General features: G+C 35.2%; 1 protein-coding gene across 2 annotated transcripts in view; it reads left to right on the top strand.

Annotated features, from left to right (window-relative positions):
• Nucleotides 1-24,900, top strand: part of SETD2 (SET domain containing 2, histone lysine methyltransferase) — a 79,186-nt gene that overhangs the window by 28,099 nt on the left and 26,187 nt on the right. The window contains exons 1-5 of one of the 2 annotated variants that reach the window (XM_063113878.1): nt 1,002-1,128; nt 2,308-2,407; nt 14,156-14,204; nt 16,789-16,972; nt 20,789-21,458. In XM_063113878.1, coding sequence (XP_062969948.1) covers nt 1,082-1,128; nt 2,308-2,407; nt 14,156-14,204; nt 16,789-16,972; nt 20,789-21,458 — 1,050 coding nt within the window. In that variant the 5' untranslated portion in view covers nt 1,002-1,081. Of the gene's footprint in view, nt 1-1,001; nt 1,129-2,307; nt 2,408-14,155; nt 14,205-16,788; nt 16,973-20,788; nt 21,459-24,900 lie in introns of those variants that run through there. The other variant, XM_063113877.1, reaches the window with a different exon arrangement.

The following is a 24,900-nucleotide window of genomic DNA, read 5'->3' as shown; positions in this document are numbered from 1 at the left end:
GTATTCTTCTTATCCTTCATATGTTGGATTTATCCTGATTCTTAGCATCAAGGGAGCCATTATATAAATTCCTCCTTTCTTCTTCAAATTCTAGCTTGCTCTGGAATCATTATCCATCTAGAATTGTATTACTGAGCAAAGTCTTTACTTGACTGTGAGCTGTGATGTTTTGTTACATGTTGGTGCTGGGGTTCTTAATTCGTCTATCATTCTAATTAACATTTATTATGGCTCTGATTTTAAAACTCTGATTATGGTCATCCTTTTTTTTAAAAAAAGAAAAGATACTTTAAATAACGTTTAACCAGAAGTCTGAAATCAGGAACCCATAATTTGAACATGTTTTAGAGAAATGCATTGACCTAATGTAATTACTCTATAACCGTACTATCCCGGCATTGAAAGAGTTAACTACTTCTGTCTGACTTCCACCTATGTGTTCAAGTAGACATTGGCTGAAAAGAAAATCTCTTTTTCAGCCAACCTTTATTAGGCACCTGTTGCCAATCACTGTATTAGTTGCTGATCTTTAATTCTAAGGTCATACTAAAAAACATTCATCTAAGATTGTGGTTATGTTAGCCACTCCAAGCCTCCTGAACCTTCTGGGGCCACCGTAACATTACTGGACATGTGTTCCACTTGGCTTTTCTACACACTGGATGAAGTGAAGAACTGAAATGGGTTGCTTTAGTTTCCTTAATCTTGGTTTTGCTTGAAGGCAAACTATCGGGATCATCAGTAAATTAGAAGGTGGGAGGGAAGGGAATGAAGCTTCATGAATTACTCTTTGTCCTCCCACATCTGATGATGATCCCTCTTGTAACTTGAACCATTTCCATCTAGCTTCTCAGGGCAGCAAGGAGCTTGTTAACATCACCAGCTGACCATGTGTCTCCTTTTCTCAACTCCATTTCCAACTTCGTGCTGAAGAAAAACGAGAACCTAGCGTGCATTCTGTGAAGAAACAGGAAGATGGTTGGGAAGTTGGATGATGCATGAAAAATATAATAGGTGAAAAGAGGACAGAGGTGGTTAACTCACTGGCGCCGGCATTATTTTGGTGCGTCCATTGCCGACAATGGATGTCGTTCGGGAAAATCCCTACTCCTGGCGAGAAAGGATTAAGTGAGCTACTTTTTCTATACCTATATACATAGGACCACTGCCTTGACTCTACAAGGCTTACATGTTTTGACTCCTAAAGTTGGCCTCAACCAGAAAATATCACTTAGCATGTTGCCACTTATGAACATGTACTCATTTTCATGTGCAAATTTTTTGGGCTACATTTTCAGCAGGGACATGTGCATTTATTTCTGTTTGCAAAGGAAAATTGTACATCATCCCTCATGCTGAAAACGTACCCTAGACTTTACAGGGCAAAACAGGTAGTTATAAGTGGACTAATTATAACTTGACTGGAAAATATTCATTCATTTGGATTATGAGAAGAGGAGGTAAGGTTCCTATGAACTTGCCAGCTTTAATTGCCATTAAACAACAAGAAGTTGTAATGGTTAGTGATTCCAGAGCCTCTCTTATAAACATTTAGATTAAAGGCTGTGCATCTCTCCTTATAATGAGTCTGGGTAATTCTGTTTGCACTTGGATTTAGATGATTTAGGGACAGCATTCCATAGGTCTAATAAGTTGAAGTCTTCTTAATGACTACTCTTATTCTTCTCTTATTTCATCTTTATCTCAAGACATTATCTTTAATTCAACAAATATAGTATTTGTCTAGAAAGCTAAGCATTAAACTCTGCAGAAAGTTGAAAGAAAACATCAAGAATTACTCAAACTGAAATTTTGAGGCATTACCTGGAATTTCACTCCATTAGTAATATTGTGTATGAAATCTGCTATGCAACAGTTGAAAATGTCCTGGATTTCTGTGATGAACTGAAAAATCTTTAGTAGAATAAAAGATTATTCTGTATCTATAAGGATCAATATTACTTATCCTTTAAAAAAAAAAAAATCAGAATTGCCCCGAAAGAATGCTGTTTTAGATACTGCTACGTTGAAATTTTTTGTGCGTATCGTTTAGTAAAGGGCAAAAATGGTATAAAACTTATTAGGAATCCATTTTGTTATCACATAAATACTTTAATCTAAATTACGGGTCAGCCAAATCTGCCCCACTACCTGTTTTGTAAATTAAGTTTTTTGAAACAGAGATATGCTCATTCATTTGTATATTGTCTATGGCTGCTGTTGGCTATAGTGGTAGAGTTGAGTAGTAGCGACAACAGGCCGGATAGACCACAAAGCCTAAAATATTTACTATCTTGTCCTTTACAGAAGAAGTTTGCCAACACCTGCTCTAAATGATAAAGTACAGAATCTGGCTGCTCTAAACATTCTGATTTTGAATGAAGTCATTTTCACTTTACTCTTTTGGGTGAGCTCTTAATTCTGTTTCCCTAAACACATAATGATCATGTTTCTATTGCCCATGAAGTTAATTAGTTTTTTTTTTTTTTTTTAAGTCTTGGCCCTGTTTAGGAAAAGTTACTTTAAGTGATTTGTATGTAAGACTATCTGAGGAGTGAAAGAGTATATACATTACAGAATTTCTAGGCTAGAAGGGACCTTTAAGGAATGTTCTTCCCCTAGGACCATGATCAAGTCAGTTGGAAACTTGAGACTTTTCCAGTATAGATGTAGGTAGTAGAATCTAGTCTTATATGTAATTATAATGAAAATGTATCAATTTTCCTCCTTAATATTTTAAACTTTTAATTATGATATAATTTTAGTCTTACAGCAAAATAACAAGAATAATATTCTGTATGTAATCTGCATGTAATATACATTCTAGTAACAAATGTAGAGAATTTGGCTAAAAATTCCTTTAAATTCTTCATTCAGATTCCCTAGTGTTAACATTTTATCAGATCGTCTCATTTTTCTTATTTTTTCTGAACTTTTAAAGAATAACTTATAGATATGATACAGCATTGCCCCTAGATATTTTATGTTTATTTCCTAAAGACAAGGACTTTTTTTATGACTTTAGTACACTTATCAAAATCAGCAAATTACAGTGATATAATACTATGGTCTAATCAACAGGCTTCATTTAGATTTTGCCAGTTCACATAATGTCCTTTATAGCAAAGTAATAATAATGATGATGATGATGATGATGATGATGATGTTACTGTTATTCTGACTGAGAATCTAATGTGGGAGCAAGCATTTCATTGAATTTGTCTTTTTAGTATCCTTTAATCTGGAAATAGTTTTTCAGTCTTCCTTTGTCTATTATAAACTTCACATTTTAAAATATTTGAGTTTTGCAGAATAGCCCTCAATTTGGGTTTATCTGAAATTTTCTTTTGTTTGGATTCAGGTTATACATTTTTGTCAGGAATATTATAGTAGTGTTCTTCACATGATGTTGATTTGTCCCATTACTGACATTGTCAACTTCGATCACTTGATTAAGGTGTTTTCTGCCAGCCTTCTCCAAAGTAAAGTTACTGTTTTCCCTTTATAATGAAAAAGTATCACATATGAGCAAATTTGGAAATATGTAAATATTCTCTTGTTCATCAAATTAACCATCACATTCAGTATCCAATGATTTGCCAAAATCACTTATTACTATGGTGGTTGCCAAATAGGTGATTTTCTAATCTGTCATTCCATTTACTTCTTTGTTTATTGGTTGCAGTTCTTTTGTAAGCAAGAGCTTTACCTGTTATACCATTTATTTTTTTATTTACTGATTTGTATTACTTTAGACTCATGGATTCTTGTTTTATTCAATGGATTTTGATCATTAGTTTATTTATTGCTTAAATTATCTCTTATTTAGCCAGTGAAAATGTCTTCAAGTTGACTTCTGTGTCATTTTGACAGGTCTCCATCTTTTATTTTTTTTTTTTAAACTTTCTGGGACAACATGCTATTTCAGGCACATCTTGTGCTTTCCCTTCCTCAATCCTGGAATTAGCCATTTCTCCAAGAAACTTGGTTCCTTGTGGTGGGAAATGATATTTTGAAACCAAGATATAGGTTCTAGATGAAGTCATTGCTACTGGGAACACTGCTTCTAGGACCTGTCAGCAAACTGTATATAAAATATGTGTGTGTGTACGAGCGATCTTCAAAAAGTTCATGGAAGGACTTGTATTATCTTTTAATTCTATTTTTCCATGAATTTTTTGAAATACCCACATCTATATGAATGAATGTGTGTGTATACACACACTTAACCAATCTATCATTTCTCTTTCCTTTTGTTAATGAGACCAACATCCACTTCTGAATCTTTTGAGCTTCCTTTTTTGACTGTCACTGACTGTTCCTCTTTTGCCTATCTCGTAAAAGGCTGTATTTCTTGGGGCACCTGAGATTTCTTTTGTCCTGCATGTTAAAAAGGTCACATTGTCCTTTTGCCACTTTTAATTCAGGCCTCTCACGTCATTACTTGCTTAGACTGTTGCAACAGCCTCCTATTTGTCCTTGCTCCCATTCCCTCTCTCCCCCCGCTTCTTATTATCCTCTATTCTGCATCCTTTTAAGAACATAGATATTATTAACAGGAATCTCTGGTGGCATCACAGAGACTCCTGTTACTCAAACAACAAAGTCTTTAGTGTATAGTATGGGAGGTACTTCTGTGTTTCTCTTACATACTTAGTGCATGAGTCACGTCAGTCTGCTCATTCACCTCTCTGTGTCCTTGGAAATGCTGTTCTCCTTGCTTGGAATATCTTTTTAAAAAAGCTTCCTTTACTTAGACATTCAGTTCATTCTTTGTGATGCTTTGTCCTTTTCTGTATTTCTATACAATGGTAGTAATTTTAACATATTACTAAAATTTCTTGCTTATATTCTTATTTCTCCCTCACTAGATCATGAAATCTTCAAGGGCAGGGGCTGTTTCTTAATCTTTGTAGTAAGAGTTACTTACGGTATATTTGTAGTAACGGTTATGGTTATAATGATAAGATACCTGTTATTGATGGTGAGTGACTACTGTTTCCCCTACAGTCTGTGCTATATCCAGTAGCCAGATTGATCTTTTTCTTTTGGAAATGCAAATCTGTTCACGTCAGTGTCCTATTTAAAATTTTTAAGTGGTTCCCAATTACACTGTTAAAATTAAATCCATTTTTCAGAACATGGCTTGTCATGGCATAGGCTGGTCCCCATTTATTTTTACAGTCTCACTTCAAGCCATTCTAGTCCAGTAGTGGGTCTCTGCTGCTAATGTTCATACACACATACACATTCACTCAGAATGTTTGTTCTGCCCTTTGTACATGCTCTTATAACATCCTTTGCAGTCATAGCAGATAATATTTTATAATGGTACATTGAGTGAAGGCAGAGACAGCTTCTGTCTGGGCCACTCAAGTCTTCCCAGTGTACAGTGGAGAGCCTGGTATGTAGTTTGGCACTTCATAAATATTTGAATGAAAAAGTGAAGAAGGTCTGCATTTTTCCATATCACACTGCTTCTTGAATCACTAGTGTGTATCTTTTATCTGATAGGTGGTCAGAAAATATTTACGTGAGTGTCATGTAATCTTTTCAAACCTGTGAAGTAAGTGGCGGTATTTTTATCAGCTGTAAAATGAAAACAAACAGGTCCATATGGTTGTGACTTAGCTTTTAAGTGACAGAGCTGGAAATTGACTCAGGTCTTCTGATTTAAATCCTATATTCTTCCATTCCCTTTTCAGATCCAAAAAATAGTGATTTCTATGTCCTTAGTTGGTAGTTCATGCAATTGTGTATCTTTGGCAAATGCTTTTCAGATTTCTCTTAATCTCTTTCTGATTTAGAAATTGTAATAAGTCTGAATTCATTCTAAAATCATAAGAACCGTTTTAGCGTTATATTCAAGTATCTTTTTTTCCTTAATGTTGCAGATATTTTCAACCTGTAATCCGTGACTGAATTTCAGGGGTTTTTCAGAACCCCTGAAATCACATGTGAGACTGTGAGCTTTTCTGGGAGTGAGCAGCATGTCTAACATGGATGTGTATATATGTGAGTTGGTAGAGGAATGAACTGTGGCCCAGGAAGTGTTTTTCAGATGATTTGGACATCAGGAGGGTTCCTACTCTTAACTTCAGGGTTGGGTTGACTAGTGTAACATGTAACTTCAGTGAACTCACTTAGAGGGCTGTGGTGATTCTTCAGGTTTAATTACAGAAATTGTAGTGGAGGTAGTGAAATTTGAAAAGCATTAAGAAAAAATCCTAGCTCTGGAATTAATCATGACCTTGATTATTCATCAGCGATTACTAATCTGCATGAAAGTGCTTTTATTTATTTTTTGCACACATATTTGCTACATGACTAGAGAGCTTTGAAAGGATGGACAGTGTCAGCTATTCACTTTCATCCTTCAATACTAAGCCCAGCGGATGTGTGTTGAATAAAACAGCATTGAGAGTCTATGAATTGTAGGCAACGTGAGTAAGGCTAGAGAATGGGGCTTGGGGGTTGGAGAACAAGTTTAAACTGAAGGACAATAAACTAGGAGGGCTTTTTTTCGTATGACACTTAATGAAGATCAGCATTTAGACGTTGCCTTGTGAATAGCCAGGTTACTTAGACCTTTCCACAGGCTGTGGTCTTTACCAGGAATATAGTCATAATGCACAAGTCTTTTAGTACTCTGCCTAGGGCTTCTTCTGAAGCATGTTATTATTTTTTCCTCTTTTTATTTGAGTTTTAAAAATAGGCCATTCCTGCACACGATACAAAATTCAAAAGGCGTACAGTGAAGTGTTTCGCCCCAACCCCTGCTCACTATCCTGTTCCATGGAGGCAGCCAGTACAACCAGTTTCTTCTGTAGCCTTCCAGAGATAATTTATTATGCATATATATTTTGTCTGTTTTATAAAACTGACAGCACTTTTCAGTTCCTTACTTTTTATTTAATATATTGTGAAGATTGTTTCATACCAGTTTATAAAGAATTTCTTTATTTTTTCATACCTGCATAATATTTTATTGTATAGGTAGGCCATAATTTTTTAAATCAGCCTCTATTGTAGCCATTTAAGTTGATTCCTTTCTTTGGCTTAGCAGCAAGTAATTTTTACCTAAGTTATTTCATATATTTATACATGTGGGAATATGCATAGTTGGGTAAGTTACTGAAAGTAGTATTGCTCAGTCATGGTCTCTTGTTTGTAATTTTGATAGGCATTGCCAAATTGCTTTTCATAGTTGTGCTAGTTTAATTCTCATCGGCAATGTATATGCATAAAAGGGCCCATTTCTCCACACCCTGGCCAACACAAGTATTATCAAACTATCTTAGTGAGACTGATAGGCAAAAATGGTATATTATTGGTTTTAATTTGCATTTCTCTTATGCATTAGGTATTGAATGTCTTTCCATTTGTATTTCCTATTTTAAGAACTATGTTCATATTCTTTGCTCCTTTTTCTTATTGGCTGAAGACTGAAAAGAGATCTTGCTACCTTTCATTTCTCGGAAGGCCCAGCTGTCTGGAGTTAGACATAAAGAGTGTCTCTTCAGGGGTTTAAAAGAATAAAGAAAATTATTCCACTTCCCTTTTCTCTTTCTTTCTCCCTCTCACTCTCCCTTTTTCTCTTCTACTCATGTATGTGATTTTATGAAACCTCTAGACGTGCATATTATCTTTTAAGGTTTCTTTTCAATTTTTCAAATCAAATCTCTCTGACCGAGTAGAGTCCCCTCTACCCAGAATGCAGATTTGTTAGATCATGGTCCTTTTGTTTCCTCTTTGGCCCTCTTTAGCCTTATCAATCAGAAGTATTTCATATTTTTTTAATTCTTGATAAAACTTATCTTAATTATTTCTTAAAATATTTCCTTGTCTCCTAGGTTGGTACTCGAACTTTTAGCCTCCATGTCTCATAGCTTTGCTTTCATATTTTCTCTCTCTTTATCCTTTCCTGCTGCTTTTTGTCTGTTCTTCCAGCTATGAAAGTAAAACTTTCCTCACAGTCTTTTTCTCTTTCTCTCTCTCTCTTAGTATTGCTGTCATTTAGGAAAATATTTAGGAAAGAAGATTTGGTTGGTACATACAAAATTTGATCTGTGCTTGCTAACGAGGAAAAATGAAATAAACGTAGCCTTCCTTAGTTTTAAGATATAAATCCGTTGTTATAGAACAGATAATCTGATGTCTATGTAATAAAAGGTAGAAAACTTATTTTACTCTCATTGTAAGTTATTTTGTTCTCATAAGTATTATTTAACTCAGAAACAGTCTAAGTCAGTGTTGATTTTTTTCCTTTCCAGAAAAAGATTTCTTGTAAATTATTGTTTCATAATTTCATTTAAATCCTGTTTCTACAATATATTTCTAGTGGTTCATTTGGGATGTATTAGTAAAGTCCTGCATTACCAACAAGCTTCCAATGAGTACTTTTTGAGACTACTAGAAGAAAAAATTCCAGATTAGGCTGTGTAAAGACCTAGAAATAGGTGTCTTGTTCAAGTATTTATTTAGAAATAGAAAACATGCTATATAAATCAAGCATAAAAAATTTCCTCTGCACCCTTAATTTTATTTTCTTTCAAATCAGCCTATTTTTCTTTATACACTTTCTCCCTTGGCAGTTTCTTATAGTATTATGTTCTTGTTTCTTAAGATTTCCCTAAATTGTGGATTTCTTGCTTTAGCCTGTTTCTTGAATTTCAGATGTATATTTTCAGCTTTCTGTTGGCATTCTCCTCCACTTGCCCTTCAGACTAAGCTTACAACCTTCTCTTACAAACTGGTTCTTCGTGTTATGTTCATTTCTATTAACAGCTTCATCATTTTCCTAGTAACCTACATTCAAAATGTTCACTCACTTTTTAATTAAAAGATTGCTATTGCTAATTATAGCAGTCTCTCTGAAAATGCTGTTATTTTAGGGACAGTTTTGTTGGGAAACAACTTTTTTCAAAATATGACAGATTTGAGTGTCATCTTCAGATCTTTTGTAGGTGTTTTTTAAATCACCACCATCTCTGAGATATTTGCACAAAAGTAAAGCTTCAGAGCTTTATATTGAATGCCCAGTTGTTGAATTTGTATGTATGTATTAATATGTGCTAGATAATCCATTTACATTCACTTTCTGAAGCTTTTCCACTCTCGTTTTTTAAGAACCTAGTATGGTACAGTGCACACTGTAGACAATTATGAGATTTGTGTACACAGAATTTAGAATCTTGAATCTTAGAACCTCCACAGTCTTTGTCTTCAGCATTCTCTTCTGGTAAATAAAAATTTGAGACTTTGTAGATCTGCAAGATGCCTTTATTCTGTTCCCCTTTGTTTAGAAGATCATATAAGTATCATTTGGAAATAAATTTTCTTTTAAAAGTTCAAGATATCACTGAATTATTTTCTAGTATATGGTGTTACTACTATCGAAATCTGATACCATTTCAACTCATTTGCTGTAGTAGGTGCTCCAAGTCCTCTCTATCTGGTAACATATCTTATTCTTATATCTTACATCTTATTGCTTAGTTGTAAGCAATTTTCTTATATTATTTCTTTGATACTTTCCACCCTCAATTTTCTCTCTCCTTGCTTTCTGGAATTCCTGTGATTAGGTGTAGAACTTCTGGTACTTCTCATTTTATTTTGTAATCTGCCGTTTTCCATCTTGACGTTTTGTTCTACTTTCAGGGAGACTCTTATACTGCTCCCCCTGCCCGCCCCCCCCGCCTTTAAAAAAATTACCATATTTCCATTAAACCAGAATTTGCTCTTCCTTTTTTAATAACACCTTATTTCATGTATGCATTATTTTTTCTTTCTGAATCGGCAAAAAAAATGAACAGATGTGTATGCATGGAATAGAAAAAAAGGTCTTAAATACATACATACATTCAGTACCCACATATAATTAATAGTCTTAGAAAGAAAAGATACTATAGGTGGGTTTATACCTTTTCTTATTCTTTCACTGCCATTTTATAGGACTTCAGGATGGAATTGGGATAAATATGTGTGTTCAGTCTACCATGTTGTATTTTTTCCTTTTTCTTTCTTTGTCCGACTCCTGCTCTTCCTTCAGGATGCATTTCCCAGTTCTCTCTCCAAAGGCCCAAACCAGTTTTAGTATCCCACCATTATATTTCTCTTAACCAGTTTATACATACATATCATAGGATGTGTATTAACTTTTTCCATTTCCTGAGTTCTTATTAGATAATAGGAGTGGTTAAGAGTGTGTGTTTTGTACAGACACAAATCCAGGCTTGGATCCTATATCCAATATAGAACTCATTGTGTTGGGATAGTTACTTAACCTCTTTTAGGCTATTTTGTATGTACTGTAAATATAGTAATAATATCTATCAATATAAGAGTATATGAAAATGTACTTAAAAGACCTAGCACAAGTAAGAAGTTGAAGCTATTTTACTGTTAGTCTGTGAACTCCTTTATGGAAGGTATTGTGTATCTCAACCATCCAAAATACAGGAGAGCCTTGATATGTGCTTTTCCATCGCTCTCCCAAAGATTTGATACCCAAATCTTGTTATGTAGATGTATGAACCAGATTTCTACAAATAGCCATCATAGAACTCGTGCTATTTTTGTGTACACATATTAAAAACATCTCTATTCACATTTACATACTTTAATAGAGAGATGTTGGATACATTGGTGTCATATGAGCTTATCATTGGTTCAGTGTTTATCAAATAATCTGAAGATTTGAAGATTCATTTTTGAGCCTCTGACTAAAGGGGGCTGATTAGCCAAGCTCAGGCTGTTCTAAGCATTGAAAAGAGTGAAAAATCGGGCCGGCCCGTGGCTCACTCGGGAGAGTGCGGTGCTGATAACACCAAGGCCCCGGGTTCGGATCCCATATACGGATGGCCGGTTCGCTCACTGGCTGAGCGTGGTGCTGCCAACACCAAGTCAAGGGTTAAGATCCCCTTACTGGTCATCTTTAAAAAAAAAAAAAGAAAAGAGTGAAAAATGTTGCAGAGGCACATTTATTACTCTGACCTGGAAAATACAGAATGGTTTTGATTTATAGGTGAAGCCTTTAAATAGCGTTCTTTCCAGGGATGAAAGAGATTGATGGTATAGGATGAAGAGATTGATGGTATAGTGTTAAAAAGCATGGAATATATGTAATACTTTGAGTTTATGTAGCACTGTATGGGTGATTTCTACAAATTAGAAGTAGAATTTCGCTTGTTGGTTGTGTGCTAGACACTGTTCTTGGTGCTAGAGATACAGCAAAGAATAAGACAGTCTTGACCTATAACAATTATAGCTTGAATGTGTATGAGTGTGCATGTTAGTTTTTAGACACTAAAGAAATAAAAGAGGATGATATGTGAAGAATATTGGATGGAGTGGAGACGCAGATTCTTTTAGTCCCTTCTGAGGGCAGGATTAGTCCCAGAGCCATGGTCTCCTAACTCAGTTCAATGTTCTCTCATAATATGCCAGTCTCTTAGGTAGACTTTTTAACAAAGTAAAGTCATTTTACATCAAGGGTTAAGGTGAATGAAGCCAACTCATATAAACGTTTTCTGCAGTGGACTCTGTGGCCTGTGGGTATGACATTATTCCAAACAGACTTCCATATAACTCAGGCTAACACTAGTACTCTCTCTTCACAAGACAGAATGATCTTAAGTGTCACAGTAATCTTCACATGGATGCTTTCATCTCAGCTTTCAGTATTGGGTAAAACTCCAGTTGCATTTTCAGGACCCCACTCTCCTAATGAAGATAAGGAGGAAGAAGTAGATAATCTTGAGTTTCCAGCTTAAATTTTGTGTGCAGCTTTGAATATATAAAGAGGAGGAGGATCAAGTTAGCAACTCCAAGTGCTTGGGTACATACTTGTATTGATAGAACTTGCTCCCCATACTGTTAGGCACACAGTAAAGAGTAACTCTTGATCATTAGTCAGTAATAATCATCCATTTTGTGAACATTAGAATATGTTTTCAACTAGGTCGTTGATTTAAACTTTTGAATGGAACTAGGAGTTTCTCTTTAAGACGCATTTCCTGTGGTACATTAACTGCCACCACGGAATGGGTCTCCAACTTGAGGTCTGTGTAATAAATTACTTTAAACATTTGTAATGAACGCTCATAATGCCAATACTTTATACAAAAGGAACTAAGTAGGTTAAAATTGTGTCATCCCTTAGTTGGACCCTGGATATGTCTGTTCTGAGTACCTTTCCTGAGTGAATATAGATTTCCCTGTATCTGTGTAGTCCACATTTCTCTTTATTTCATTGTACATGTTTGTAGAGTACACTTTGTTGTTTCAATATATGCATTGTACAGTGGTCTAATCAGAATAATTAGCATATCGTCACCTAAATGTTTATCATTACTTTGTGGTTATAACATTCAAGATCCTCTTTTCTGCCTGTCTTGAAATATACAATACAGTATCACTAGCTGTTGTCACCCTAGAGCACCAGAACTTATTCTTCCTATCTAACTATAACTTTGTACCAGTCTACCAACCTTCCCTTGTTCCCCTGTCCCCCTCCTTTCCCTGCCTCTGGAAACCACTATTCTACTCTCTCTTTCTCCTCCCCCCCTTTTTATTTTTCTTAACTGACCCATGATAATTGTATATATTTATGGAGTACAATATGATATTTGGGTACATTCATACTGTGTGCAGTGTTCATATCAGCGTGTCTGGTATATCCATCACCTCAAACATTTGTCAGCTCTTTCTGCTGGGAATCTTCAACATCATCTCAACTAGCTCTTGAAAGATACAGTACTTGTTTACTGTAGTCTTCCTATATTGCTACAGAACACTAGATTCCATTCTTCCTATCTCTACAATTTTGTGTCCACTGATTACCTTCTCCCTATCCTCCCTCCCTATTCTCCTCACCAGTCTCTAGTAACCACTATTCTACTCTCTACTTCTGTGAGATCAACTTTTTTAGGTTCCACATATGAGTGAGAACATGTGGCATTTCTCTCTCTGCTTATGTCACTTAACATAATTTTCTCCAAGCTCTTCCATGTTGCTGCAAATGGCAGAATTTCATTCTTTTTTATGGTTGATAGTATTCCATTGTGTATATATGCCACATTTGTCATTTTTAATGGCAACTGAATATTATGTCTTGACCCTTCCTCAGTTGTGTGACATGTGGGTTATTTCTTATTTTCCACAAATATTGCTAGAACCAACAATCATGTGGAAAGAGGAATTCTTTGATTTTTTTTTGGAGTACATTCCCAAAATGGGATCACCAGGTTACACAATTGTGATTAATATTACAAGATTACTCTAAAGAGAGGGCATCATTTTATTATGTACTATTGAGAGTGTGTGGGTTTGTCAGTGCCCTACTTAACAAGGTGACTGGATAAGAAAATATTGTGCCCCAAGAGCTACTTCTTGATGGACTAGAATAGGGAGGAATTGTCAGAGAATAGAACATGTTCTAGGCCTTAGATTCATTCACATAGCAAGAAAAGATACCTCACCTCAAGGCTTAAAAACATAGCTTACTTTTGGTATAATATTAGTGCCATGTCAAGAGCAACAATAATACTTACCTTTTCTATTTTTTTTTATAACAGTATGAAAGTGCATATTACATTTGGCCATTAGCCAAGTTGGTTTTGCATTCATAGAAAAATATGCTGAATAGCAGAAATTGTCTTTGCACGTATAGTTTTTCTGAAGTATTTTTATACAACTGCATTATTATTAATCTTTTTTTCCCTTAAGTAGAGATGGCAGGTGAGATGTTAGAATTGTTCTTATGAATACTGTCAGTAAAGGAACTATAGATGACTTCAGTTTATATGCAGGAATGCATATGCAGAAAGCATATGGAAATTAAGATTCTCAAGAAATGTATATTCTTGCCAGAAATATAATGTCCCAAACACTTAGTCTGCTGCTTTGCTAGCGAGATCATGCAAGCCTGATAAATATAAAAATATACATATTTGTCCTATATGTTATTACTTGTTTTTAAGGGGCCAGGATCTATTCTTATTTAAAGACAAATATAAGTCAGATTTTGGAGAATAATTAAATACCAGCTTGTTCTTTCCTATTTCTTTGTTGCCATGTGAAATCAGTCAGCTTCAAAGCAATCATCACTTCCACTCCACACTAATAACCCTTCTTCTGGTTTATTTTTTTGCAGGAGGTATATCGAATTCCCAAGAAAAGTCAAACTGAAAAGGAGAACACAAGTAGGTATTCTGAGATACTGTGTGTAGGTAGTTTTACAAATATTCTTTTGGTATATGCAGAGGTAACTGATACAAACTTTGGCATTTTTGTTTTTGAAACCAGACAATATGTAATTAAGTAAATGAAATATTTGGTGTAAAAGTTTGGAAACTTATACGTATATTCTTAATGACTTTTTGCCAAAGGAGATGTCCCTTATACTGCTTGTGTTGTTGCTTTTCTTGAAGTCGTGGTCTTTAGTAGCTTTTCTTTCATTTGTTTGTTCTACTAGAGCAGATAGTCTTAAAACTGCACTCCTAGAAGCCTGTGAAAGAGTCTTTACATCTAGATGTTTATATGCAAAATTCTATGTGTACATTCACTTTTCTGGGGAAAATTCAAAATTTTCATCAGATTTTCAGAGTCAGTAATCCTGAAAAAGTTGAGAATCATTGTTACAGAACAGGTAACAGGGAGACTATGGGAGTCTGGTTTCTGGGCTTTACCACCTTATGTATCGAACAAACTTCTTTAGGGATTAAAGGAACAGGATCAATTATGGTGGCTGTCATTGGTTTTTTGAGCCCCTTTAGCACTGATCCAGCATAAATAAAGAAGCCAGTGTGATCCTTTTTGATCTTTTTATTTTTAGTATGCATAACTTTTTAGGTAGTCCTATTTGCTAAAAAACCGGTGAGATATCCTTTGCATCATTGTTCTATCTTCTAGATATTTTTAATTCTACTGGTTTAGTCTCTTCATAGCCAGACCTCCTACTTAGGGCTGCAGAGAATGCTTCTCATAAGAAAAAAGGCAGGGCTAGGCAATATTAGTTGGCAAAACCAGTGGCACCACTATAGAGTTAAAATATCAGAGGCTAGCTCTCCAGGCTGTCTGAGCTGATACCGTTAGCAACATAGGCAAAGCTTAAATACTTAATGAAGGTTCCCTCAATATTTTGCAAATGTCTAATCTGGTGTGACCCTCTAGGAGGTGCAGAGGATGGTGTATAATGGATGACTATAATCTTTTCAGAGAGCAGCTGTTTGTGTCTCAATTTGAGTTTCTCCCTCACGTAAGGAACCCTCCATCTCAGTCTCAGGGTTTTAGAATAAGGAAATGCTTATAATTCAAGCTTGGTTTCTGCACTTCAATGTCAAACAATTAAAGCTTAGAAACTTTAAAATTTAGAAGAATTGTGAAATACTTCAGGAAATATGTATGCTCCACCCTCATTTTATAATATGAGGAAATCAGCCTAAATAAATGGAATGAGTTCTCTGCCTCACATATTCTAAAATGCAGAGTCAGAATACAAACTGTTGGTGTGATTTCTTTTTCTATTTTACCAGGGTATAGTGGAGAAATAGTCATATTTAAAGAAAGTTTACACCAGGGCAAGAAACCTGGGTTTGCAGGAGGAAACAGAGTAGTCATGGGCAGACAGATGAAATTGGATAATGGTACCTCATGGAAGGATGTAATGCTAATACCTTGTGAGCCGGAGCAGTTCATTTAATTGTACAACATTTTCTACCAGTATGCAGTACAAATAAGTTCTCTTAGCTTCTCACTGGCAAATGCTTGTGGCTATAGATTAGTAACCGTTTTTCAAATACGTGGTGTTTTTGGCCATCTGAAAGACCCGCAAGAATGACTTATGCAAACCTAACCCTACTGCTGGGGGTGGGGATGGGAAAGAACAACTGATAGCACATTTTTCTGAGATGAGGAAAAAACAACAATAGTAAATGTTTATTGAGAATCTGCTTTGTTTTATGAGAGAGATTTTATAAGAAATTCTCTCTTTAAGAAGACAGCAGTCTGATTAATCATGTGGCAATACTAACATATATATACAAAGCAACAGCATATAATACCAGTCAGTTTATATTAAAATGTTCAGTGGTGAGATTTAGACTTCTTAGGGAGATTAGAAAATAAGGAGGCATGATTAGTGAAAAATAGTACTTGTAACAACTTTTGGGAGCAATAGCAATGGAATTGGGTAAGTGAAGATAGAATAAGAATCATTCTAGGTAGAGAGACACACTGAATAAAGAAGATTAGTAGTACCATCTTTGAATAAGCAGCTTGAATTCTCTTTTGAAGATGTAGCTCTCTGGCTTTGATAACTTCCTTAGTTATCACCTTTGTTTGAAATATTTTCCTTTTTTGTTGTAGTTCATAAAAAGTTGAGATTTTTATGCTTAGCATAAAAATAAGGCTGCTTATCTACAAATTATAAACATGGTGAGTTACAGGGGCAGTTGAAGCCTTTTACATTTTGAATTGACAAGCAAACTGCCTTGCTATAGGTAATGGGAACGTCTTGCATGCTCACAGAACTTCTTAGAAAAGTTGAAGGCTTTGACTGAGTCTTTGGTGGGGAAAAGAAGAAAAGGGGTATTCATGGAGAGACTTTTGGTAAGTAGAGTGAACACACACACAAGACCTTGTGTCTCATCCAGATTCAGGACTGAGTAGATGAAGGAAGAGTCCATAGATCCATTTGTTGGATAGAAGTTTTATTGTACAGGTAAAGCACTCTCATGATAGAGAAAAGTCTACCAAGTAAACTTTCTAAAAATCCTTTTCCCTCAGTAACTGAACGAGGAAGGGATGCTGCTGGCTTCAGAGATCAAATAGCTGCCCCAAAGACTCCTAACAGGTCAAGAGAGAGAGACCCAGACAAGCAAACTCAAAATAAAGAGAAAAGGAAGAGAAGGGGCTCCCTCTCACCACCCCCTTCTGCCTATGAGCGGGGAACAAAAAGGCCAGATGACAGGTAAGTGGCCTGTGCGAGTTATTCTCTTTTTTGAGCAAGTCAAGAAGTACCCAAGTCATATACTGTACTTCAGATTTTGGACACCAAGGGCTGTTGGAATTAGTATCTTCTATCCATGAGTGAGTATAAAACTTTACTGATAAATATCACGAGAGATTCCCTTTCACAGTAATAATAGCTATGAAAATTAATAGATTTTTGGTACTTGGATGGTTTCTATTTGGTAACATTTAAATGCTTGTGGGGAGCCAAAGATTTGTTCTTTAAAAGGGAATGGGGGTTGGCGGGGGACAATTCTTCAAAGATAATGGTAATTTTTCAAAAGTCAGAATTTTGTTTTCTAGTGAATCTTGTGTCATACCAGTCAAAATGCTGATTTTTAAAAATAACCTGGGTCAGAGGCTCTTTTGTCATGCTGTTAGAAAAACAAACCACATAATCATCTACTGGGGACTAGAAAGCATTTATTCCAGAGAAGTTCTTTTTAAATTTGCTTTTTTAAACTGCCTCTGATTATTAAAATCACTCATTGTGATTTTAATTTGCATTCCCCTAATTACTAAATAGATTGAGCATCTTGTCATATTTATTGGCTGTTTCTGTTTCCTCTTCTGTGAAGTCTATTTATGTGTTGCTCATTTATTGAATTATTTGTCCTTTTGAGTTTTAGAAGTTCTTTTTATATGTTCTAAATATAATTTTTTGGTGATGAGTTTTGCAAGTATTTTCTTCCAACTTGTGACTTGTATTTTGATTCTTTTTGTATCTTTTGATATATAGAGTTTATTAATTATGGTGTAATTGAATGTATCATATATATATATATATATATAATAGAGAGAGAGAGAGGGAGAATGTTTCCTTTATGATTAGTGACTGTGTTGTAAGGAATTCCTTCCTACTCTTGAGGTGATGATATTCTTCTGTGTTTTCTTTTAAGAGAATTTAGTCCTTAATCCATTTGGTATTAATTTTTGTATATGTTGTGAGGTTTCATTTTTTTCCTAAGTGAATACCCACTTATCCCAGCATCATTTACTTGGAAAGGCTGTCCTTTCTCCACTGATTTACAGTGCTGCCTGTCTCCAGCAAGTTTTCATATATGGGAGGATCTGTTTCTGGGTTTGTAATGACTACTATAGCTTATACTAAGTCTTAATAGCAAGTAGAGGGCAAATCTCTACCCCTTCTTGATTTTCTTCTGGGATCTCTCGTCTTTTCTTAGACTTCTGTTTTTCCTTAGAATCTGCTTGTTGGTTAATCCCCCACCTCACCCCACAGAGATAAGGTTCTGTGGAGATTTGACATTGTTACAATTTTGGGTATTCCTGTCTGTCTAGTTAGGTCTTCTTTAATATTTTTAATAATGATAAAGGTTTTCTTTCATCACTTTGTTTACAGTTTTCTCTGGAAAGTCTTACACGTCTTTGGTGTTTTTCCTTCTAGGAACTTTCATTTTTTATTATGTTTTTAGTTTGTTGCTTGGTTTTAGATAGGCAGTTGACTTTAATAAATCGATCTCATGTTTGGCAATCATACAAAGCTTATTGATTTCAGCAATTTGGGTGGGGTTTTTTAACTTTTTTTTTGGTCAACAGTTCATATCATCTTTTGCTTTTTTAATTCTTATGCCTTGCTCTTGTTTTATTTTGCTAGCAAGATCTCCAGTACATATCTCAGAATGATAGTATTTCTTATCTTGATAATTGATTTCCACTCATGTTTTATTTCCTTCTACTTTTTAATGTTTATTGTCTTTTTAACTTTTAAATTTGAATAATTGGGATTCTTAGCTCATTAATTTTCAGCATGTTTTCTAGTAAAAGTGTTTAAGTGTATAATTTCTTCATAAGTACCACTTGAACTACACCATGATAATGCGGTTTTATCATAATCCAGTTCTACACACTTTTTAATTTCCACTATGATTTTCAGTGTGTGCTTAAATTTATTTTTAAATTTCCAACTTAATTGGTCTGTATGATACCAGTTCTTGGAATTTTATTGAGACTTGCTTTATAGTTTGTCTTAAATTCTCTTTTGTTTCATATGAATAGAAGTATGCTGTCTTCCTGTTGGTAAGGATTTAGCTGCTATATCTTTTTTCTTCCTTTTTATTTCAACCTTTCTATGTCTGATAGTTTCTAGCTGATTTTTTTTTTTTTTTTGATATATTGTGGCAGTCCTTTAACTGGTTGTTTCAATTGGTTTAATAAAGTCTAAAATTAATCAACATTCAGAACAACGCAGTGCTTTAGGACACTTTAACTCTCATCATTCAGCCTTCCCAATTTGTGTGCTGTTGTCTAGTATTATAATTCCTTCCTGACCCCCACTTCCCACCAGTTGTTAGCTTTATTATGCATATACAAAGTGATTTATTGAGTTCTTCAATAAACCATTTGGAGTAAACATTTACTCCAGTTTACCAGTTTCTTTGTTCTTTTCTTCTTATGTCAGAGCTTCCTTCAAAAGGTTTTTCTTTAGTGAGTTTCTGATTATAATATTTCATTTTTTATCTAAAAAGTCTTTTTTGTTTTTCTTGTTTGAATTGCTTACCCTCATTTTTAAAAATGAGTTATTTAATCAGTGGGTATAAATTACTTAATTGTTTTAAATGTATAATTCAATGAGTTTTGTCAAATGTGTACAATTATATAACTACCATCACAGTCATGATACAGAACAGTTTCATCACATTCCCTTGTGCCCTTTTGTAATCAGTTCCTCCCACATCCCTAAGTCCTTATTTTCCAGCATGTCATTTATATGGTATGTATGTGTATAGCATTTGAATCTGCCTTCTTTCACTTATATTGCATTTTAAATTCATCTATGTTATTGTCTCAGTAGTTCTTTTTTATTACTGAGTGGTATTCCATTGTTTTGCTCCCCTCCCCCCCCCAATAGCATGAGGATTGCCTTAATACAGGCACTAGGGCTTTTCCATGGTGCTTTTGAAGTATAAAGCCCGGACATTCCGCCAATTCTTCTTGAGCAATGACACCAGGAAATTGACAGCCACATTGTATTGATTTATCATAGTTTATAAATTTATCATTTGGTAGACATTTGGATTGTTTCAGATTTTGGCTATTACAAATATTGCTGCTATGTACAAGTCTTATGTGAATGATCACCCTCATTTTTGAAAGGAAGTTTCGCTGAGTTAATAGTTTCTCTCAACACTTTGATACTATTCTTCAGTCATCTGGCTTCCCTTACTGCTTTTCTGGAATTTGTTGGTCTGATTGTTGTTATTCTCTAAGAAATCTTGCTTTTCTCTTGGTCTACTTTTAAGATGTTCTTTTTGTATTTGGTGTTCTATTATATGTTTATGTGGGCATTTCTTTTTCTTTTACCTGTTAGGAATTCATTAAACTTTCTAAATTTGAAGATTATCTTCCGAGTTACTAATTCTCTTCAGGTCTACTCTCCTGCTTAACTGTACCATGGACCATACCATGGGGCGGTGAATTGCATAGAGTGTTGGATTATTTATTGGTTCATGATACTTATTTTGCTTTGTTTTTATTTCAGAATTTATGGTTATAGAACTGTCCAAGTATGAAGAATATGTATCTCTAATTTGAAGTTTTCAAATCTGAGAATAAAGATGAAGTTATTTTCATCTGTCAGTTTCCTTGGGGTTCTGTTCTGTATGCAAGATTCCTTAAGTAAATTTGATTATGATTTATAACCGATGCCAAATTGGAGTTGGTGTGGTTAGTGGCTTAGTAATGAATGACATAACATTTATTAGTGCTTTGATTATGTCTGATTTAGGGAGAAACTTTTTGTGGTCTTTCTTTCTAGATATGATACACCAACTTCTAAAAAGAAAGTACGAATTAAAGACCGCAGTAAACTTACTACAGAGGAACGCCGGAAGTTATTTGAGCAAGAGGTGGCTCAACGGGAGGCTCAGAAACAACAGCAGCAGATGCAGAACCTGGGAATGACATCACCGCTGCCCTATGACTCTCTTGGCTATAATGCTCCTCATCACCCCTTTGCTGGCTACCCACCAGGTTATCCCATGCAGGCCTATGTGGATCCCAGCAACCCTAATGCTGGAAAGGTGCTCCTACCCACACCCAGCATGGACCCTGTGTGTTCTCCTGCTCCTTACGATCATGCCCAGCCGTTGGTGGGACATTCTACAGAACCCCTTGCTGCCCCTCCACCAGTGCCAGTGGTGCCACATGTGGCAGCCCCTGTGGAAGTTTCCAGTTCACAGTATGTGGCCCAGAGTGATGGTGTGGTACACCAAGACTCTAATGTTGCTGTCTTGCCAGTGCCAGCCCCAGGCCCAGTCCAAGGACAGAATTATAGTGTTTGGGATTCAAACCAACCATCTGTCAGTGTACAGCAGCAGTACTCTCCTGCACAGTCTCAAGCAACCATATATTATCAAGGACAGACATGTCCAACTGTCTATGGTGTGACGTCACCTTATTCACAGACAGCTCCACCAATTGTGCAGGTAACTAATTCTGGAACCTCTTTTTTTCTGTCTTACAGTCTGTTCATGGGATATTAATTAAATCTGGTACAGGGGGGATGTCCTGTCATTGATCAGTTGTATATATTGATCAATTTTATATGTATTAGTTATCTATAGTATAAAATATTGCCCCGAAATTTAGCAGCTTAAGACAATAAGTGATTATTATCTCACAGTTTCCATGGGCCAGGAATTCAGAAGCAGGTTAGTTGGGTGGTTGTGGCTCAGGGTCCTCTAAGGAATTACAGTCAACCTATTAGCCAGGGCTGCAGTTCAGCTCACTCATGTGAGTGTTGGTAGTTCTCGGTTTCTTGTGACGTGGGCCTCTCAGTAGGGGTGCTTACAACATGCTAGCTGCTTTCTCCATAGCAAGTGATAGAGGGTGGGGAGAGATGACAGAGATACCAAAACAGAAGCTTCAATGTCTTTTATAATATAATCTTGGAAGTGATTAACCATCACTTCTGCTATATTCTGTTGATTATGCAGGGAGGGGAGAGAGACTACCAGTGGGTATGAACACCAAGAGATGATGATCATTGGGGAACCATCATGAAGGCTTGGCTACCACATTATACAGTGAAAATAATTGGGTTGTTCCTCTTTAGTGTCTTTTGGGTTATTCCTCTCCTTTTTGCTTACAGGCAATGAATTAAATAGTTTATTTTTCAGTATTCCTTTCAAAGGGAGAAGGCTTTGTCATGGTAATTGAGTTAGGAGATGGCTTGCCCTTTTCTTTCTGTAGAACTAGCTTCTATATTATTTTTTATACCCTACATATTTATCATCATGAAATTTACCATAATGACTTTGATACACTCAGACTGAGGATATTACTTCGGTAGGAAATAGTAATGTTAAATTTAAAAGCTAAGAGGGTGCTGATTTTATATTTCAAAGTGTACTTTTGTGTTTCTTAAATTGAGTTTCTTTTTTCAATAAAACAAAGCAGTACATCTTAAGTTTAAAACACAAAATGTACAGGGCCGAGCCCGTGGCGCACTCGGTAGGGTGCTGCGCTGGGAGCGCCGTGACGCTCCCGCCGCGGGTTCGGATCCTATATAGGAATGACCGGTGCACTCACTGGCTGAGTGCCAGTCACGAAAAACCAACAACAACAACAAAAAATAAAAAAATAACTTAAAAAAAAAAAAAAAAAAAAAACACAAAATGTACAAATCATCATCCTGACCACATTCTTGTGTCTCTCCCATCACTCTTCATTACCCCATAGAGGTGGATTATTGTGGAAGTTCAAGACTTCCAGCAATGTTTCCTGCACATATTACTTAGTATTAAATAGCAGTTTTTACTTCTGTTAGTATTTTTGTGATGAAGCTATGTCAAAATGTTGTTAAAATGGCTTTGACAGAGTGTCCTGCTTTAATTCCTATAATCCTAACTTTAACTTCTTCAATTTTTTTTATGATTACTTTAACCACATTCTTATGTATTTTATGTATTTGTAATCTTGAAGACAAAGTTTTTTATCCCATATATTCCTACTTATTATTATTTTTTATTTGGAAGATAATAAGGCAGATTTTATTTAAGGGGGACCATGTGATAAGTACAGGGACTGCTGCAGTGGGGGTCTTGCAGTAGGGGAGAGAGATTTGACTCAGCTCCTTAACATGATTCTTAACCATTTTATCATTACTGTATATTTTCACATGTTTGTGTATATACATATACATAGGGCTGTGTTATGGCTATATAATATCCCATTTGCTTATAAGGTCATTATTTGTTTTCCTGGGGTAGTCATTTAAATGGTAAGTTCTTTTTCATAATTATACAGTTGGCCCTCGTATCTGCAGGTTCTACATCAGCGAATTCAGCTAACCTCAGATCAAAGATATTTGGGAGAAAATAAAACAACAAAAAATAACACAATAATTAAAAATAATGCAAATTAAAAACAATACAATATAAACTATTTACATTGTATTAGGTATTATAAGTAACGTAGAGATGATTATACAGGGGGATGTGCATAGGTTATATGCATATACTATGCTATTTTATATAAGGGACTTGAACACAGATTTAGGATGTGGACATTATTGGTCATCAGGTATGAATTCTTAGTATATGGTTGTGTAGATTTTTTTGTTTTGTTTTGGGTATGTTTAATTCTGCCTTCTACAGAATGTTTTAGGAATCTTAAATTACTTAGATCTTAGCTTGTCCTGCTTTGTCCTGCCATCTTCTTTTTTGGACTAAGCCATTAGTTTTGAGTTTTTCTCTGAGAATGTATATCAGGGATACAGTAAAAATGGTTTACTTCTGTCCCATTCCTATTTCTGAAATACATCCTTAATCTCGGTGTTAGAGCCTAAGCAATAGCAATGGGAGATATCCATTAAAGACTTCTCAGTAGAGAGCTCACTGGTCAGATGGTTGTTCTTATAAAATAGAATTCATTTTTTCTAGCTCAATGAGCAAAAGATTTCTCTTGGGTTTATTCATCAGCCCTAAGAGGCATCACAATTTTACTTGCTTCTAGACTTTCAGTCTGTCCGTATGAAGGAGTCCTTACTGATTCCTTAATCCACTTTCCATGTGCTTGAGTTGTAGATAAATGGACTAAGGTGACTCAGACTATCCTTCCTTTCACCTGTCTATGAGATTAGTGTCTGCCCCGAAGATCTGACCTCCAGGAAGAGGTCTTGAGGTCTGTGTTGTTCAAGCCCAGTGTCAACCATACTAACATGAACTCAAAGTTCTTAAACGATTGTGACCTTGATGATCAAGTAGTAGATAACACGATATAAATTATGTGTGTATGTGTATATACATGTACAGTATCTTTAACTTTTGGAGCAAATGTGTTGTCAGAAGGAGGCTGTTTCATGTTTTTCCACAACTGCATATTAAACATAAAGGCTCAATATTAATGGTCATGTGATTTATAATGGTCTTGTAACATTAATAAGTGACCCATTCTTACAAAGTTATACTAATTCACATCTCAAGAAATTGAGTGCTTAGACCACAACTTTTCACTTTATAAAGTAATATAAAAATATGAAAGAATAGTGATTTTTTTTTCTTCTATAAGTGAGGGCAGAACAATAACGTTTTTCCCTCTATAACATATTGGACCTTCTTAGTTTTCACTTGTAATTCCCATTGAAAATCACATTTTAAGATAATTTTAGCTGGATTTATATTCGAGAAATTACCTTTTGTGTAATTTCAAGCCATCTGAACGAATGAGCCAATCTCCTACAGGTTTTTACCCAGCAAATAGATTTAATAGGCATATGATATTTGTTTCTGTCTCACAAGTTGTACGTTTTCTGCATTATTTCAGTCAAACTGCAAACTAGTTTTTCCTTTTTCATTTATGTAAACCTAATTAGTACTTTCTGTTAGAAAGCCTGGAAGTCTTTTTTTATTATTATTTTTGTTTTTT

This window comes from Cynocephalus volans, chromosome 11 (genome assembly GCF_027409185.1).
Source record: "Cynocephalus volans isolate mCynVol1 chromosome 11, mCynVol1.pri, whole genome shotgun sequence".
Lineage (NCBI taxonomy): Eukaryota > Metazoa > Chordata > Mammalia > Dermoptera > Cynocephalidae > Cynocephalus > Cynocephalus volans.
The sequence above is the reverse complement of the archived record's forward strand: the minus strand, read 5'-3'. Positions and strand labels throughout refer to the sequence as shown.